The 17,130-nt window shown below is 28.8% G+C and overlaps 1 protein-coding gene across 4 annotated transcripts in view; it reads left to right on the top strand.

Annotated features, from left to right (window-relative positions):
- The window catches only part of LOC140670719 (uncharacterized), an 81,803-nt gene extending 65,237 nt beyond the window's left edge, over window positions 1-16,566 (top strand). For all 4 annotated transcript variants that reach the window (XM_072901444.1, XM_072901443.1, XM_072901445.1 and 1 more), the window contains exons 3-4: window positions 3,562-4,191; window positions 16,027-16,566. In XM_072901444.1, coding sequence (XP_072757545.1) covers window positions 3,562-4,191; window positions 16,027-16,496 — 1,100 coding nt within the window. In that variant the 3' untranslated portion in view covers window positions 16,497-16,566. The remainder of the gene's footprint in view (window positions 1-3,561; window positions 4,192-16,026) is intronic.
- Window positions 16,567-17,130: the final 564 nt, after the last annotated feature.

The raw sequence follows: 17,130 nt of genomic DNA, 5'->3' as shown, positions 1-17,130 counted from the left end.
AATAAAGATTTTGGCTAAAATTTTACACACTTTTTTATCATCGCGAGAGCCATATAGTATCACATTTTTAAAGCCATATCGTCAAATCTTTATGAGTAATAAATAAGTGAAATAAAAGCCTATTTTGACGGTTTTAATTTTTTTGCAACTAAACGCATAAACCGATTTTAACTTGTCGCGGCTCATTTTGTAGGTCTTTTCAAAACCTACATTTTTCATTTGAAACTTTTTTTATAAAATGTATACGTTTTGTTGCAAAAAACCTGTTTTTCTCATTTTTATGTCTTTTTTTTACAACTTTCTGAAACTAGTCGCGAGTCTCAAACATACACATTTTATTTCTAATCACCTTCCAAACATTTTGGTGAAAAGAAACCACTTACAATTAGTTCATTTCCAAAGTCTAATTTTACTGGACTATTAAGGCCTGAAGGGTCTAGGTGCGGCTATAATAAGGAAAACGATCCGTGAAGGAGCAACACGATCCTATACCAAATAGGATGTGATTCGAGAATTTTGGGGAAATAAGCCGATGTGTCTTCCGCGAGTCTCTCGTTTTTCACTATTCGGCGAGTGAGAAAACCGAGAAGATGTGACTCCCGAATTTTCTAGTTACCATAGAAGATACGTAGCAAAAAATCTTAACCGGTAAGACGAATGATTTCACTTTGTAAGGTCAACAATTTCGCTATCGTTCGGATGGATCACGATTCACGTTCTTAGGGATCGAAATTTGATTTTCGCATCTGTTAGTGTTCTTTCGCGTTGATTTTCGCGAAATTATTTGGTATTTTTGGGTATTGAATATTCAATAGGCGGAGCAATCCATCTGCGCTTTTATTACAGAACTGTGACTTTTCCGAGAACTGCCGCCGCTGGTCATGTTCTTTGTCAATATTGTCACGTTAGCATCTTCTGTATTGTATGCTATTTCGCGTACAATATTAATGCTAGCATCGTAAAGTATTTGCGCATTTTTCGCACTAATCATTATACGTAATTGGAATTGTAATTACAAAAAAATCCATCGAGTTGTACGAGAAAAATATTTTTCAATGGATTTTTATATAAGAATCATATAAGATACGCCAAAATGACGAAATTATCAAATTAATTTTTGGTCCAACGCAATTAAAGCGTTTTTCAGTAAAGAAATTGTTCACTAACAACAGAACTTGGCTCCTATTGCCTTTTTTCCCATGTCTATATTATCAAATTAAATTGTTTATAAACAAATTGTTTAAAAAATGTCTGAAAAAGTTGAAGTTTAAGTAAAAACTGAGAGTGCCATCGTTTCTGTGAAAAAATTACGTATGTATATGACACATGTCAAAACAATTTTTTAAGAAATTGTTTAAACAAATTGGTTATAAGTTATTTTCATAAATTTCCCAATACATAAGTAAATAAATTAATAAGTGAGGATAAAAAACAATCATGGATATATTTTAAACTATATTTATTCTTCTTTATTTATTTATTTATTTATTTATCAATTTATTGATTTATTGATTTATTCATTATTTAACAAGAAAAATTAAAATAAAATTAATCGAGAAAATGTATGGTAAGGGGGTCCTATAGCATGTTACGCTCCTATGTACTGCGGCCGTGTGCCGTCTCATTAGACAACTTTGGTTGTTAATAACTCGGTAAATAATGGCCTGAGCCAAAATCGAAAAAGGAACTTTTTGGTCAAAATTCCACCTTCTTTCACTCCCTAAAATATTTTTTAAAAGTTATAGGACACCCTGTATATTAGATATACTCAATAAAACTAAAGGATTACCTAAAATCAGTGTTAAAAGGATCAATTCAAACTTATTTAGTTTTACAAAAAATTTTAAATATTGTAGAGCGATTTTTAAAAAAGCATTATAAATTTTGAAATTTCAACCATCGATGTATTATGAAAAACCGTTTGTTTCCTGGATAAATTTTTGTGATTTTCAAACGGGTCCGGTGCGCCTGGAGGTAATAAAAGATTTATAACGTTACCGGCCGTTTGACTGCAGTGAAGAAAATTACTTTACCAAATCGTGGCTCTTGTAATGATATTAAAAATATTGTAAAACAAATAACAGAAAGAATCAATCTTTAACAAACAAGATTACAAAAACAAAAAGAGAATTAAAATTTATAACTATATATGTATACATATGTGTATACTTATAAGTATAATTTGTAAATCCTTGGGAGAGAAGTTAAAAATTCAAAAGAAAATATGTAAATATAAAGTGGTGAAAATTATATCTTATTTACAAATTATCCATGCGAAAAAAGTAATAAGTCCATTTTAAAATGATTGGTCACAGAATTTTATATTTTAAACCGTTTAGAAGTTACAACATTCTACAGATATTGTGATTTTGAAATTTACATAAAATTAATAATTTTATATTTCAAAAAGTATGACATTGAAACTTGATAAAAATGTTTCAATCACATACATACAAGTACTTTATACATACATTATACTATTTATATTATGTGTATAGATTATATATTAAATCTATATTTTATCTCTCTGTATTTGAAATATATAAAATACATATTAAAGTGAGTCATCGAACAATTTGCAATACAAATAATAAACACTGATTTCGTCTTTTAAATAATTTCGTGACTTTAAATGAGATGCAATCTCTTGTACATATAATTCAAACATTAGTTATATTCGTGAAATGACAAGCTCTTATATAAGTCAAACATTAATTATATTACTGAAGTGGAATAATTTAAGATTAATAGAAAAAATAACTGTTTTATCTATATTAGTAGTAATTTTTTAATAATTAATATTTATTTATTATTAAAAATTAATTAATAATTTATTTATAATATTTAATATGTAATATTTTAATATTTAATTTATATTTACAAAAAATATCGGGGCGAAGTCGCTGAATCGGGAATCGAATCCGAGTCTCACTTTTTTCTCGCCTACTTCTCTTTAGGGAGATAAAGAAGAGGGATTATAAAATTCTCAAAAATGAGAATCTATTTCTTGGTAAAATACACCAAGTAAAATATGTGTTCTGTGCACGTTTCAAATTTTCGCGGAAAGAATTAATTTCTAAAAAAAATTTACGCATTAACATCCGCGTATGGCTCTTATCGCCAAGTTGATAGTTATTTACTTGTAAATATTAGGAGCTTTATTTATTCAAAATATTAATTTATATTAAAATTATTTTTAATAAATATAGACATTTTTTTAATAATAAAACTTGCATGTATCAATTATATGCATGTATATCTAAAATCTAATCATTGAATTGTGTGACTATTATAGTTATTAAGTATTATAGTTATTAATTTTATTCTCTCTCTCTCTCTCTCTCTCCTCTCTCTCTCTTTTTCTCTCTCTAATGACTATTAATTATTAAAATTACTAACTACTTTAAGATATGTTTAAAGAGAAAACGATATATAAACTATGAATAAATATTAAAATAAAATAAATTGCAATTATATTGATAATTAACAATTTTTTAAATATTAAACTGTGATATATAATTTTTTTAATAACTCGTGCAATAAGATATTGATTTGTCGTAGAAAACAGCAACATTGAAATTGGAGCGCAACCTCAACAACAACATCAACAACAGCAACAACAGCAGCAACATCAACAGCAATATGGAGAAGTAAATCAGTTGGGGGGTGTGTTCGTAAATGGTAGACCCCTCCCTAACGCTGTCAGATTGAGAATTGTCGAACTTGCACAGCTGGGTATCAGACCATGTGATATCTCACGACAACTACGTGTCAGTCACGGATGCGTTAGTAAAATACTGGCACGCTATCATGAAACGGGTAGTATTTTGCCAGGCGCGATTGGTGGTAGTAAACCGCGAGTAACCACACCAAAAGTCGTGCAATATATTAAGCAATTAAAGTTAAAGGATCCAGGGATCTTTGCGTGGGAGATCAGGGATCGACTGTTATCCGATGGCGTTTGCGATAAATACAATGTTCCTTCAGTATCCAGTATATCAAGAATATTGAGAAACAAAGTCGGCATAACGACGACTATGCATCATCATCCACATCATTCAGCTCACCATCATCATCATCATCTTTATGCAGCTGCTGCAGCGGCTGGTGCAGCTCTTTGTCCAGTGCCGTACCCACCGACACCATATCATCCGACGGTGCCACCTTCCATCACACATCACCATCATCAAGGTTAGTACTTGGAGATTAACGCATATTCGATTTCAAGCAAGAGATTTTTCTAATCTTCTATGTTAGTCAATCAATCTACAATAAGGACTACAAATAATTTAGTTCAAATATTGAATATAAATGAAATAATTTTATTTCAATTGTATTGTTTTATTACTATTTAATCACGATATCGTCTAGAATTATATATAATGAGAGAATTCAAATAATAAATACAATTATTTCTATAATTTATATGCTATAACCCGAGAAAAAAATAGATATAGTATGGTCATATGTAAATATACATAATTATATATGAAAAGATCTGATAACATATGTAATTTTATATGACCATATATAACAATATCTGAAATTTAGCGCGATATGATCTTATATAATTATATCTTTATATATATAATTATATTTGCTTAAATTTGATTATATATGAAAACAGATCTAGAATATAATTATAATAAAGATAAGATCATATCCGAATATAACTATAATAAAGATAAGATCATATCACGCCAAATTTTGGAATTATTATATATGATCAGATCGCGCCAAATTTCGGATTTAATTATATGTAATTATATATAATCATATAATACAATATAATCATAATAAGTTCATTTTTTCTCGGGAAATTATATTTAAACACTTATATGCTATAAATTACATTTTAAACACATTGATTGTAAACACAAGTATGTATAATCACCTAACCAATCTTTGAGACAACATAAAATTTAATAAAAGAATTTGACAAGCATTAAATTCCAAAAAAATACACATACTCCAAAATTGACTTAATGAAAAAAAACAATAAAATGGTCTGCACGACACTGGCGAACAATATCATATTTTAGATATTACTTTAATGTTTATTTTAAGTTTGACAAAGTATTATAATTTTATATTTAATTTCTTATTGACTGAAGAGACAAATTGTCAAAATATCCCATTATGTATTTAACTAATCTATGTATTTAAATATAAAAAATGAAAAAAACACCTATTGTTTGTTCGTATAAAGCTATTGTTTAGTTAACTAAATTTGTTTTAAAAAACAGTGAAATAATCTTAAATGTCGACCTGACTGGCAAAGGATATTTATTTAATTCTTATAAAATGTTACGTGACGTTTCGACTCTTGGTTTGGGTCTTCTTCAGATGTTCGAGTTCTAAAAAATCGAAAGTTGTCAAATAAAAACGCAATATACTGGCTTATGAAATGTTATAAACCAAAAAACAATGCAAACAAAAAAACAAAATTATTACCTGAGATAAAAACAATTGTATGTCAATTAACTGCACAGATAATTCATTATTGATAGAAACTGAGACTGTTAAGCAAGCAACTTAATACTTGTTTAAAAGTCGACATCTCTTATGAGATGCTCACCGGAAAGAGAGGGATCATACTAACTTGATTATTGTGTCGTAAATAGGATGAGGTTTTCTGTATCTTTTTGAAAGTTAATTGTGTTGTCTGTCATTTTAATGTAAAACATTTCAGCTATCTCTCTCTTTTTCAAATGCTTCTATACATGCAAAATTTTTGGTTTTTTCCAATCAAAGTCATGTTCAAATTCGCTTCTATGGTTACTTAACGACGCTATGGTTACTAACATGTCTATCAATAATGAATTATCTGTGCAGTGCTTAATTGACATACAATTATTTTCATCTCAGGTAATAATTTTGTTTTTTGTTTGCATTGTTTTTTGGTTCATAACGTTTCATAAGCCGGGCGTATATTGCTTTTTTATTTGACAACTTTCGATTTTTTAGAACTCGAACATCTGAAGAAGACCCAAACCAAGGGTCGAAACGTCATGTAACATTTCATAAAAATTAAATAAATATCCTTTTCAGTCAGGTTAGGTTAGATTTAAGATTATTTCACTGTTTTTTAAAAAAACTACTGGCGACTAGTAATATTGTTATTTTTGTTTAAATTTGTTTTAACAAAATTAGCTTATTAATAATTATTATATTCACATTGATTATATTTATATATAATAAATATTTTATAACAATAAAATTAAGCCAATCAGAACCTGTACCTGCGATAATTAAATAATTAAAATAATTAATATAATTAAATAATTAAGATAAGGTTACGTTTGTTAAAATACATACATTTGTTAAAAACATATAATATATAAAAGTCAAAGTTTCGATGCCATTTGAATCTTTCTTAATGATCGTGAAATAAATTATAAACAATTATATCTAAAATAACTCACAAATAAAACAACAGAAGTACTTTCATCATGTATCGCTACAGTACAGATCTTTTAAGAAACACGTGCTGTCTACTCTGATATAAACATTATTAAAGGGATATATATAATACATGAAAGCTCAAAAAAAGAATATATTTTTCAAATTTTTTTTACAATAAAATGATTCAATACAAATTTTTTATTTTTTTACTATATTTACACAATGTATTTAATTTTTTCAATGTATTTAATTATTTAAGTTTAAATTTAAAAAAATTTTTTTGTAAAAGTTACAAATATATTTGTGCAGTCTTCTTTATTGTGACACAGCTGCATGGTGGGCGTGACCGTCCACAAATCGTACCTAAAATAAGAAAATCCAAAACCAAATTTTTTTATTACACATGGTAATAACTATCTGGTAATAAGCTATCAAAGCCTTTTTCCAAAATTTTAAAAAATAAAAAATGACGATATGTTAAAAAAAAGTTTTGTTATTTTAACAAAAAAATTCATTAATATCCATTAATAACTAAAAAAAATGTAGGATTAGATTAAAACAAGGCTCCGTTATCAGATGGAATTTTATTAGTATTATACATATATTATATATTATATGTATATATTGTATATTATAACTCGCATGTAAAATTTGAAGTCAATTAAACGTAACTCAAGTTTTCACGTCCACCATAAGAGAAAAAGTAGTTTAAAATTTTGGTTCTGATTTTTGCTAAATAAACTATAACTTAATTACTCTTAATGAGTGATTTCTGGGACATAAAGTTAGCCTTCTGCAGATGAAATAACTTCTTCAGTAGTTAAACTTGATGATTTCATCGCGTTATGGCTTTCTTAGTAGCTTGTTGCGCTTGAATATTAGCTTTTATAATTCAGTCATCTTCCTCCAAACACATTTTATAGGTTTTAGGACCGATTTTACTATACTGTTTAATAATGGGTACAAAGGTCTTCTAGACATATTGAGCATTCTGAATGTTCAATATATTTAAATCATTAAACAGTACAGTACCGATAAAAACTGCTATTTCAATAATTTTTAAACTATTAAAGCAGATCGTAGGAACGATTTTCCAAATTAGTGCGTGCTTTCGTTATATTATCTTGAATAAAGCCATCCAGACATCTTTCTAGTCGCTATTTAATTCTTCGTAAATAAGGCCAATTGCGTCGACAATTGCGCTTGTTAAAACAGATTTATATTCATATAATTTGTTTTCAGCTTCCGCATTTGGTCACAAACACTATAAATTCTTTCCTGTAGGACAATTTTGATGTTATCATTTATAGAAATTTTGTGCAAGAAAGTTGTTTTTTTTTCAAATTTCTTTTCTTATTTTTTCAATAGAATTACAATTACCAAGGCCAATAATTCATTATTTTATGTATATCAATGTATGTCGGTTATATTTTGCTCACGAACAAACAATGCGCATGCTTGCTGAGTTTGCAAAGTACTACCACAAAGATTGACAGAAATACTAAAGAACAAAAATACTAAGAAAAAGGTTGGCTGGGTCCGCATATAACGGTTTTAGGGCGGAGCATAGCACAAGTTGCGACGCACGTGATCGAGCTGCCGAGCTACCTGAATCGTTCCATTAAAAATTCTACAACTTCGTCAATTCTTCGAATTTTTACATCAAATTTACTTTAAAATGTTTTTAAAATGTCAATCTGTGAAAAAAATTGATTTTTTTTAAATTTTTGAACAGGTATACCTCTCTAACACAAGCAATACACAAAGCAAATCAATCGCAATAGAAGCAGAAATATGTAAAAGACTGATGGAAGATATGTAAAAGACGGAAACATTAAATTTTTTCATTAAAAATTTTTTTTAAACCGACCATGCAATCTCCACGCCTTGAATAATACTAATGCTAATGATACCTTTCGTATCTTATAAATCAAAAAGTACTTAATAAAAAAATACTTTTTTATAGTGTTTTGAAAAACTCTCAAAGTAAGCTATAAGAATATGTAATAATAAAGGGAGCGAGTTTTATATATTTTTAAATTTATATATTTTGTATTCCTCCTGGAACATGCTTTAGGGGAACAACCTCTTTAAAAGAGTACCCTTTCGAAAACATCAAATATATGCTTTACGGTTTTTTATAATATTGAACTATTTACAAAATATAGGAGATAAGGACTTTATAGACACCTTGTATATAAACTTGCATGTATATATTTGTTCCACATAAATACATATTTGTATCAATAAAAATAATCAACTGTAGTTCTACTCAATAATAATACATTATTTACTTTTTTCAATAGTACTGAAATAACACTTTATTTTGACTTTTGAACTCTTGTAGCGGCTAAACGGCTCATAATTTGAAATCACTTCTATTATGACTTTCGATCAGCACAATATAACTAATTTCATCCAAATCTAATTTTCATAAGAACCGTGCAGAGTCTTTACCACAAATGTCACATACTATACCAAAAATCGTGTTACTCACCTTCATCAAGAACATCGATGTTATGAAAATCATGCATGTTATTACATCTAAAGAATGAATAAAGTTAATGAAATGGCGGATATGAGATCCGCTTAAAGAAGCCTTGCCTGTCGTGAATGACTGTAAACGACATGCAATCAAGCGAAAGGTCCTCCATAACCATCTACCACTAAGATGACAGATTGAGCAGTTTAAAAAAACTCTGCAGACATAAATAAAATCAATATATATCTACTTAAAAAAAAGAAAGGTACAGAACGTACAAAAAAAAGACGGATTAGAAGATAATAAAACAAAACCAAAGATGAAGCTTACTGATCAGAACGGTAATTAAAATGCACGCATTGGAATGATGTTCCAAAAAGAAGCAACATAAAACAACATAAAACAGAATAGAAGACAGTGTAAAAAATGTTTACAGGTGATGAACTGTTATTTAGAAAAACCGAAAAAAAGAGAAAAGGAGAAAGAAAGAAATCTCAAGAAGGAAGGAACTAAGAAAGGCAGTGAAATTCCGGCTTAAGACCAAAATGGCCAAGACACTAAATGGCTGACAGAGAAACTAAGCGAAAAAATCAAACTCTGAAAGCCTATTAAAGATGGGAATGTATGAATTGTCAAGAAAATCCGTATTTTGTTGTAAGTTAAGATCTTTAATCTATTGTTTTATGTGTGTAACATTTCTTTCTTTCTTTAAAAAAAAAGATTTTTAGAGAATATTTGAACTCTCCTAGTCAAATTCATGACCCTCAAGTCTATGTTCAGTAGACAGACTACTGTGTAGCCGACGGTTTATTAATGTTAGAGCGATGTTCTTTAGCTCTTTATAAATTGTCCACTTTACGAGGTATCACAATCCCTGCAACAAAGCTTGTAGGCTATATTTGCATGATTCCATTTAGAAAGAGAATTCTTATGGATTTTTATGAATTTATTAGGTTTATTCCCAGCGAGAAATGATACATCAATTCGATCACGAATTGACCTTGGAATGATGATATCGAACACACATTGAAATTTACATCAATTCAAGTGTTTTCTGACCCCCCAATTAGAGATGTTTTCGACTTCGAAATTACATCTAGTCGATCGTCATTTAGACGGAGTTTCGACATTATTTTGACGTACTTTCATATGTTAATAAAGTATTTAGATAGTATATATAAAACTGGTAAGAGGGATGTCTAAATCGATTCGAGTCATTTACCGGAGTTTTTACATTATTTTGTCTGCACTTTTGTATGTCATTGATACAATCGCTATTTTAATCTTTCCAAAATCATTGTTTTGATTTTGGAAAAATGTTAAAATAATGTCAAAACTCCATTAAAATTACTCGAATCGATTTAGACATTCTTTTCACCAGTTATATATACTATTTAAATATCTTACAAACAACAGTTAATAACGACATTTAATGAAAATTTTGTGCCGTAATATATAGAAATAAAAGTTGTTTGTAATATACAAACAACTATATGTATGGTTTGTAATATACATATAATTGTAATATACTATATAATTTTCGTTTCTTGTATATTATAAACCTTAATTCTGCGTAGCTTACAAAAGTTGTTCGTATTATAAACAATTTTGTACTTAATGTCGGCACAAAGTAATTGTCTGCAAGGACACCATTACAAATAATTGTTTAAGGGCATAATAAGAGTATACAAATGATCATTTTTGCAGTGAAGTACGTGTCAGTAATATATTTCAAAAATAAATAAACAAATCGTAACAAATCGTTGTCGCGTCATATACTTCCTCATCTAGGTTAAAGGTTAGGTGATAAAGGGAACACATCTTTCTCGTATTAGTACTTACTGCACGTTTCGTAGACATATTATTACCAATTATGCAAACTCTCCTATTTTTGTCACAAAAGCTGCACCGGTCGGCAAGTAACGAGCACAATAACATATAGTTCTGATATTCACTGTTCAGTCCTTCAAGCAACGTATGTGCGTATCACGTAATAATGGCACGCGTGCGCGTACATTTTGCGTTCGGAAAACATATGGTTTGAGATGCTGTTTTTGTTCAACTTTCACTTAAATAATAAAGATAGAATAACACACTTTTAGCATGTAATTAAGATATTAAAATTTAGGCTGTAAAATCCTTTTAAAGTAATATATCTAACTGTAAGTAAATAATATCTACGTAATAGATTTTTAAACAATATATAAACAAAATATATATATATATGTATGTAAATTAAATTAGAGTTTACATATATTGATAATATATGTAAACTATATATGTATATATGATAAATTAATGCGTAGAGAACACTATTTCTATAAAATTTAAAAACAAACAAATGCCTTTTTTGGACTCGTGATTTTGGATTCTTGTATAAAATCGAGATAAAGTCAAAATGTTGAAATTTTCAATATGCAAGAGTCACGAGTCCAATAAAGGCATTTGTTGGTTTTTAAAAAGAAATATTGTTCTATACACATTAATTTATCATTTCCATTATACATTGAAAAATAGACAATTTCGAATTCTGTTCGATATGAACACTCCGTTGACATGATATCGAGGACATTGACATCGTTTCGACATTGAATTGACATCAGCCTTCTCGCTGGGTTGTTGATGATGTATGGATAAAATTTTTTTAATGTTTTGGCAGCAGGTAGGAATTTGTTTGCCATCTTTTATGTATAATAGTAAGTAAAAAAGGAATTGTAAAAAAGGAAAGAGGAAGAGCAAAAGAATGAAAAAAAGAGAAGAATTGTAAAGAGAAAGAAGAAGGAATTGTCAGAAGAACGAGTATTTTAAGAAAACAGAAATTTAATCTATCATGTATGATCTTAAAGATTAAGTCTAGAGGGTAATTATTATTTAACAAAATATTAATCACTAGCTTGAGAATTTTTGTATAAAATCGAAAGAGAGCGTATCTTTGCGAAAAATGATCGTGTTTAAAAAAGCATTTTAAACTTTAAAAGCTCAACTTTCTAACGCTTTAACAAAGATTTTCCTATAAATATTTTTATACAAATGGCATTACTTTAAAGCGATCCTTGCCAAATTACAAAATAAGCTTCAACTTTGACGACGTCTACGGGTAGAACAAAATTTTGTATACCAACTTTATTAATTGTCTCTTAAAATTTAACATTCCTCTTTAACACTAAACGGACCGACACTTAACACATACATACCTATTTGTACCATAACCGGTCAAATAACCGATTAACTAAAATAAAATAAATAATAATAACAACAATAATAATAATAAATAATAATAATAATAATAATAATATAAAAATTAATTGTATATATTTATAAATAAAAGTCATGAAATCAAGTGTTAAAAAAAATAGCGTCATACACGAGTTTTATAACCTAAAGTTTAAAACCGGTCATTTGACCGAGCATGATCCGTTTAGTGTTAAAATGCGTTTTTGATCATAACGCTACGACTTTTTTTCACTGATTGTGAGTTATGATGATTTGAAGTGAATAGTGCACTTTCAGTGCTTTTCTCTCTGTAAAAATCTGTATTCTGCCGTCGGTATTAGCATTACCCAAGGTGCACCCACACACCACACAAACTATACACACACACACACATTCACACATAAGATGTAAGTCCGACCGTGTAACCTCTTCGTGGTACATTTTGGGTAATGCCAATGCCAGCGGGAGAATACAGATTTTTGCAGGAAAAATACCACTGAAAGTGCACTATTCACTTCAAATCATCATAACTCAGTGAAAAACGCATTTTAAAGGAGAAATGTTAAATTTTAAGATACAATTAATAAAGTTGGCAGAAAAAATTTTGTTTTGCCCGTGGACACTATCAAAGTTGAAGTTTATTTTGCAATTTTGCAAGGGTTGCTCTAAAGTAGCGTCATCTATAGAAAAATCTTTATGGGAAAATCTTCGTTGAAGCGTTAAAAAGTTGAGGTTTCAAGGTTTAAAATGCTCTTTTAAACATCGCTCTACAATGATTTTTTGCAAAGATAAATGAAGTTGAATTTGACTCTTTTTCACGCTAATTTTAAGTGATCTTTTAATTTTGTTGAGAAGTGTATAATTGATATAATTAATATAATTAATATATTAATATATACATGTCATCTTCTATCTCGTTCTTCTCAATGTGCTTGATGTAATTCAGTTCTTATTTTTCAAGTCTAGAAAGCTGAATTTGTCACCTAACTGTTTAGGAGATACTAAACCTCTTGTGATACCGTCACCTATGAAAGATTTAGATAAGAAATATTCTTTTTTCGATAAAGAGAGGAAAAGAAAAAAGGTCAAATTGTATTTTGAAAGAAAAATAAGCAGAATTGTATAAGATACTATTTTTACAGATAAAAGTTATCCAAGAGAATTTTTGGATAATTTTGAATATCAAGAACGAGGTGTGGAAATCTGGAATAATCGAGGAAGTGAAATGCCGGTGGCTGAATGTAAATGTGCACTTTGTATTTTGGTCTTGAAGAGTATATAATGCGAAGAATCGGCATAGTTAACGCCAGAAAAGCCAAAGGTGTAAGATAAAATAATAATTCGATCATGAGGTGCAATTAAATGATACCTAAAGAACTTCGTAATAAACAAAACGAGAACATACATTACGTACCATTGTCCAAATTCGAATCTTTTTTTGGTTTCTATATTCTGCAGCGCTTTCTTTTCTAGTGTGTTCTGTTGTAATATCCTTTGCATGACGCGCTTATCTATTACTACGTTGTCTACAATAATTATAATGTTTTGTTTACAATAAGTAGTTTATTAGGCATAATCTTGTGCAAACTATTTAAATTGCATAAACGGCTCACATATGGAAATCTTAAAAATTATTTATTTAGCAAGATAATAATTTGAATATTTCGGAAACTATATATTTTCACATTCGCACTTGTGCTATTCATTAGTAGACATTTAGTGCTTGTGTCTATAAAATTTTATCAAAATCGGGCATAGATACGGAAGTCTAGCTAATACAAAAATTAATGAATTTATTTTATATTCAAATAAAAAAAATTATTATCATTATATATATTATAAATGTACATATAACATATATCTGTACATATACAGGTTGTCCCATAAAGAATGAATCAACGTTCGTGAGCAGGTAGAGCGCATTAAACTGAACAGAAAAGCCCTTTACCAGTTTGCAGTTTTCGCAATATTTATTGAAATATTAATTAAAAAAGATTGGCGAATAAGCGCGCGCTTTTCGCGGGTAGACCATGGGCCGTATTCTTTAGGCGTTTCAGCGGCGAGTGTCACGCAGATTGCATGGCAACGAAAAACAACCATATTTTTCGTTGCTGTGCTACCCACGTGACACTTCGCCGCTGGAACTCCTCGAGTGTACGGCCCATGGTCTAGCCACGAAAAGCGCGCGTTTATTCGCTGAGTATTTTTAATTAATATTTTAATAATTATTGTGAAAATCGCAAAATGGTAAAGGACTTTTCTGTTCAGTTTAATGTGCTCTACCTGCTCACAAACATTGATTCAATCTTTATGGGACACCCTGTATATATATATATATATATATATATATACATACATACAGGGTGTTTCATTTTAATTTCCCCAGGCAAATATTGTGGAAAATAATGAAAATTCGAAAAAATGTTTCATACAAAAGTTGTATCATTTCTAGGGGGACATAAAATGATGCCATTAGTTTGACCTTGAAAAGTCATATGAAGGTCACGTGAAGATCATTTTGAATTTCTTAAATGGAATATCCTATATATTTTTACATTTTTGTAGCTTATCTCGAGGTTTCCAAAACACTATAATCAAATGATTTTTTTTATTGCGTATTTTTCGAGTTATAAGGCTTATATGTTTTCTTTACACCAATTTATTCGTCTCATTATTCTGTGCATAAAAGTATTAGGATAAGATAATCGAAAAATGAATATTTTACGAGATATCTTGTATTTTATGTCAAAATATTGCAAATTTGAAGCCTTATAACTCGAAAAGTATTTAATGAAAAAATATTTTATTAAAGTGTTTTGGAAAGCTCTCGAGATAAGCTACAAGAATATGTAATAAAAAATAGTAGACTTCATTTAAGAAATTAAACATGACCTTTACGTGACCTTTAAACGACTATCCAAGGTCAAACCAATGACACCATCTTATGTCCCTCTAGAAACCATACAACTTTTGTCTGAAACATTTTTTCGAATTTTCATTTTTTTCCGCAATATTTGCCTGGGGAAATTAAAATGAAACACCTTGAATATATACATATACACATGGATCATTCCACGTCAAATCGGTCACCCCCCCTCCCGCTTAAAATTATATTGAAGAAAATCCAACTTTCAAAATATCAAAATTTAATAAAATATCAAATAAGCTCTTATAATAGAAATCAAAAACTATAAGTTTTAATGGCTAATAAGAGCTAAGATGGCTAAGAACAGCGTTTTGCTCCTATTAGCCATTAAAACTTATAGTTTTTGGTTATCAAAATTTAGCTTAAAGTTCTAATTAAATTTTCTAGTTTTTGATGGAGTCTAGCGATTTTGAAAAATGTCAAGTAATTTGATTTTGTAGGTCATATAGAAAATGGGAAATATTTCCTAATTCAAATCTTTACTATTTCTTGCAGATGAAGTACAAAAATCATTTCCAATGTAATTTTACCCACTGAATTCGAATCTGAAGTAAAAAAATTATACGGTCATACAGGGTGTCCCATTTTAATGTACCATCTTTTTTATTTTCACAGGGTCTAATCAAAGTTTAATCAAAAATAAAAGTTGTTTGACTTTAAGATGGCTATTGATTGATAGACTATCCTGCGACGAAGAAAGTGATACTTAAAATGAGACATCCTATATATACACATACAAATATACATTTAGTTGTTATTGTATTCACTTTTGAAAATAGTATTATTATTTTTAAGGATTTTTTCTCTTTTTAATATGACACTTCTGCACTATAATCGCCGACGGCATCGAAAACTAAAAGCTTTAAGTTCAATTTTGATACCTTAAAATTTACTTCAATACAATTTTGAGCAGGGAGGTGGCCGATTTGACGTTGAATGACCCATATATAATATTATTACATATATATTACATATTTATTTGTTATTACTGCATTTTCAGTTGGACCATCATCAGTGAATAAACTGTCATCATCGTCGCCAACAGTGCATACTAGCGGCGGACATCAAACGGCAACCAGCAACGTTTTGCAATGGCCAAGTCCTCACACTGTACACGACATTCTGGCTAATAGCTGTAATATACAGAATTCTTCGTCATCTCCTTCGCCAACTTCTTCATTATGCTCCACAATCAACAACAATCATCACAATCGTCATAATGATAATTCCGCTAATAATAATAGCAACAACAATAATGGTGATAATAATAATGATCGTAGGACGTCAAGTTATCTTCATCACCCTCACTTGGCACATCACCATCATCAACAGTATTATACTTCCGCGTTGTATCATCATCATCATCACTCGGATACTATGGCAGCGGCCACCATATCATCCACTCTCTCTGTACAATCTATTATGTTGCAATCTTCAGGCACAAGTCAACCAGCTAGCCCTTGCAATTAGAAGAAAGAATAATATTATTTCACAAAATTATAAACAACTAAATGATCAATGATAAATGAGTTTTTTTGGACGAGGATAAATGTTTTTAATATATTTTTACGCATAGTATAACTGGTTATAGTAGAATTGATAATGTAATAAGGATGTTCATATTATTACAATTTTTTGTGTTAAAATAAAGTATGAATAAAAATAACATATCCATTATCATTCTTATTTTATTACATTTGCAGATAATTATTGTAATTATAAATAAGATGGTATATTTTTATAAAAGATTGTTAAAACAAACAAAATTTTAATTTTTTTGAAAGGAAATAAATCACTATAATAGTTATTATTTGAATGTAGAATTGTTTAGAGTTTTATATATCAACAGTTTTCTTATTTATATTTATTATATGAAAAAACTATCCAAATATGTTAATAACAAATTATAAAGAAAAATTATAACTAACTAATATTTTTAAATGTTTTATGACAAAATTACAATTAATATTAAAATTTAAAAAAAATAATATTTAAAATATAATTTATTAAAATGATTGCTAAACAAATGTAATGCGATTTGATATATAATTACAACAACTGCATTAATAAAAGCAAAACCTCTTTGATTGATTTTTTGCTATAT

This window comes from Anoplolepis gracilipes, chromosome 10 (genome assembly GCF_047496725.1).
Source record: "Anoplolepis gracilipes chromosome 10, ASM4749672v1, whole genome shotgun sequence".
NCBI lineage: Eukaryota > Metazoa > Arthropoda > Insecta > Hymenoptera > Formicidae > Anoplolepis > Anoplolepis gracilipes.
This window is presented reverse-complemented; position numbering and strand designations above follow the sequence as displayed.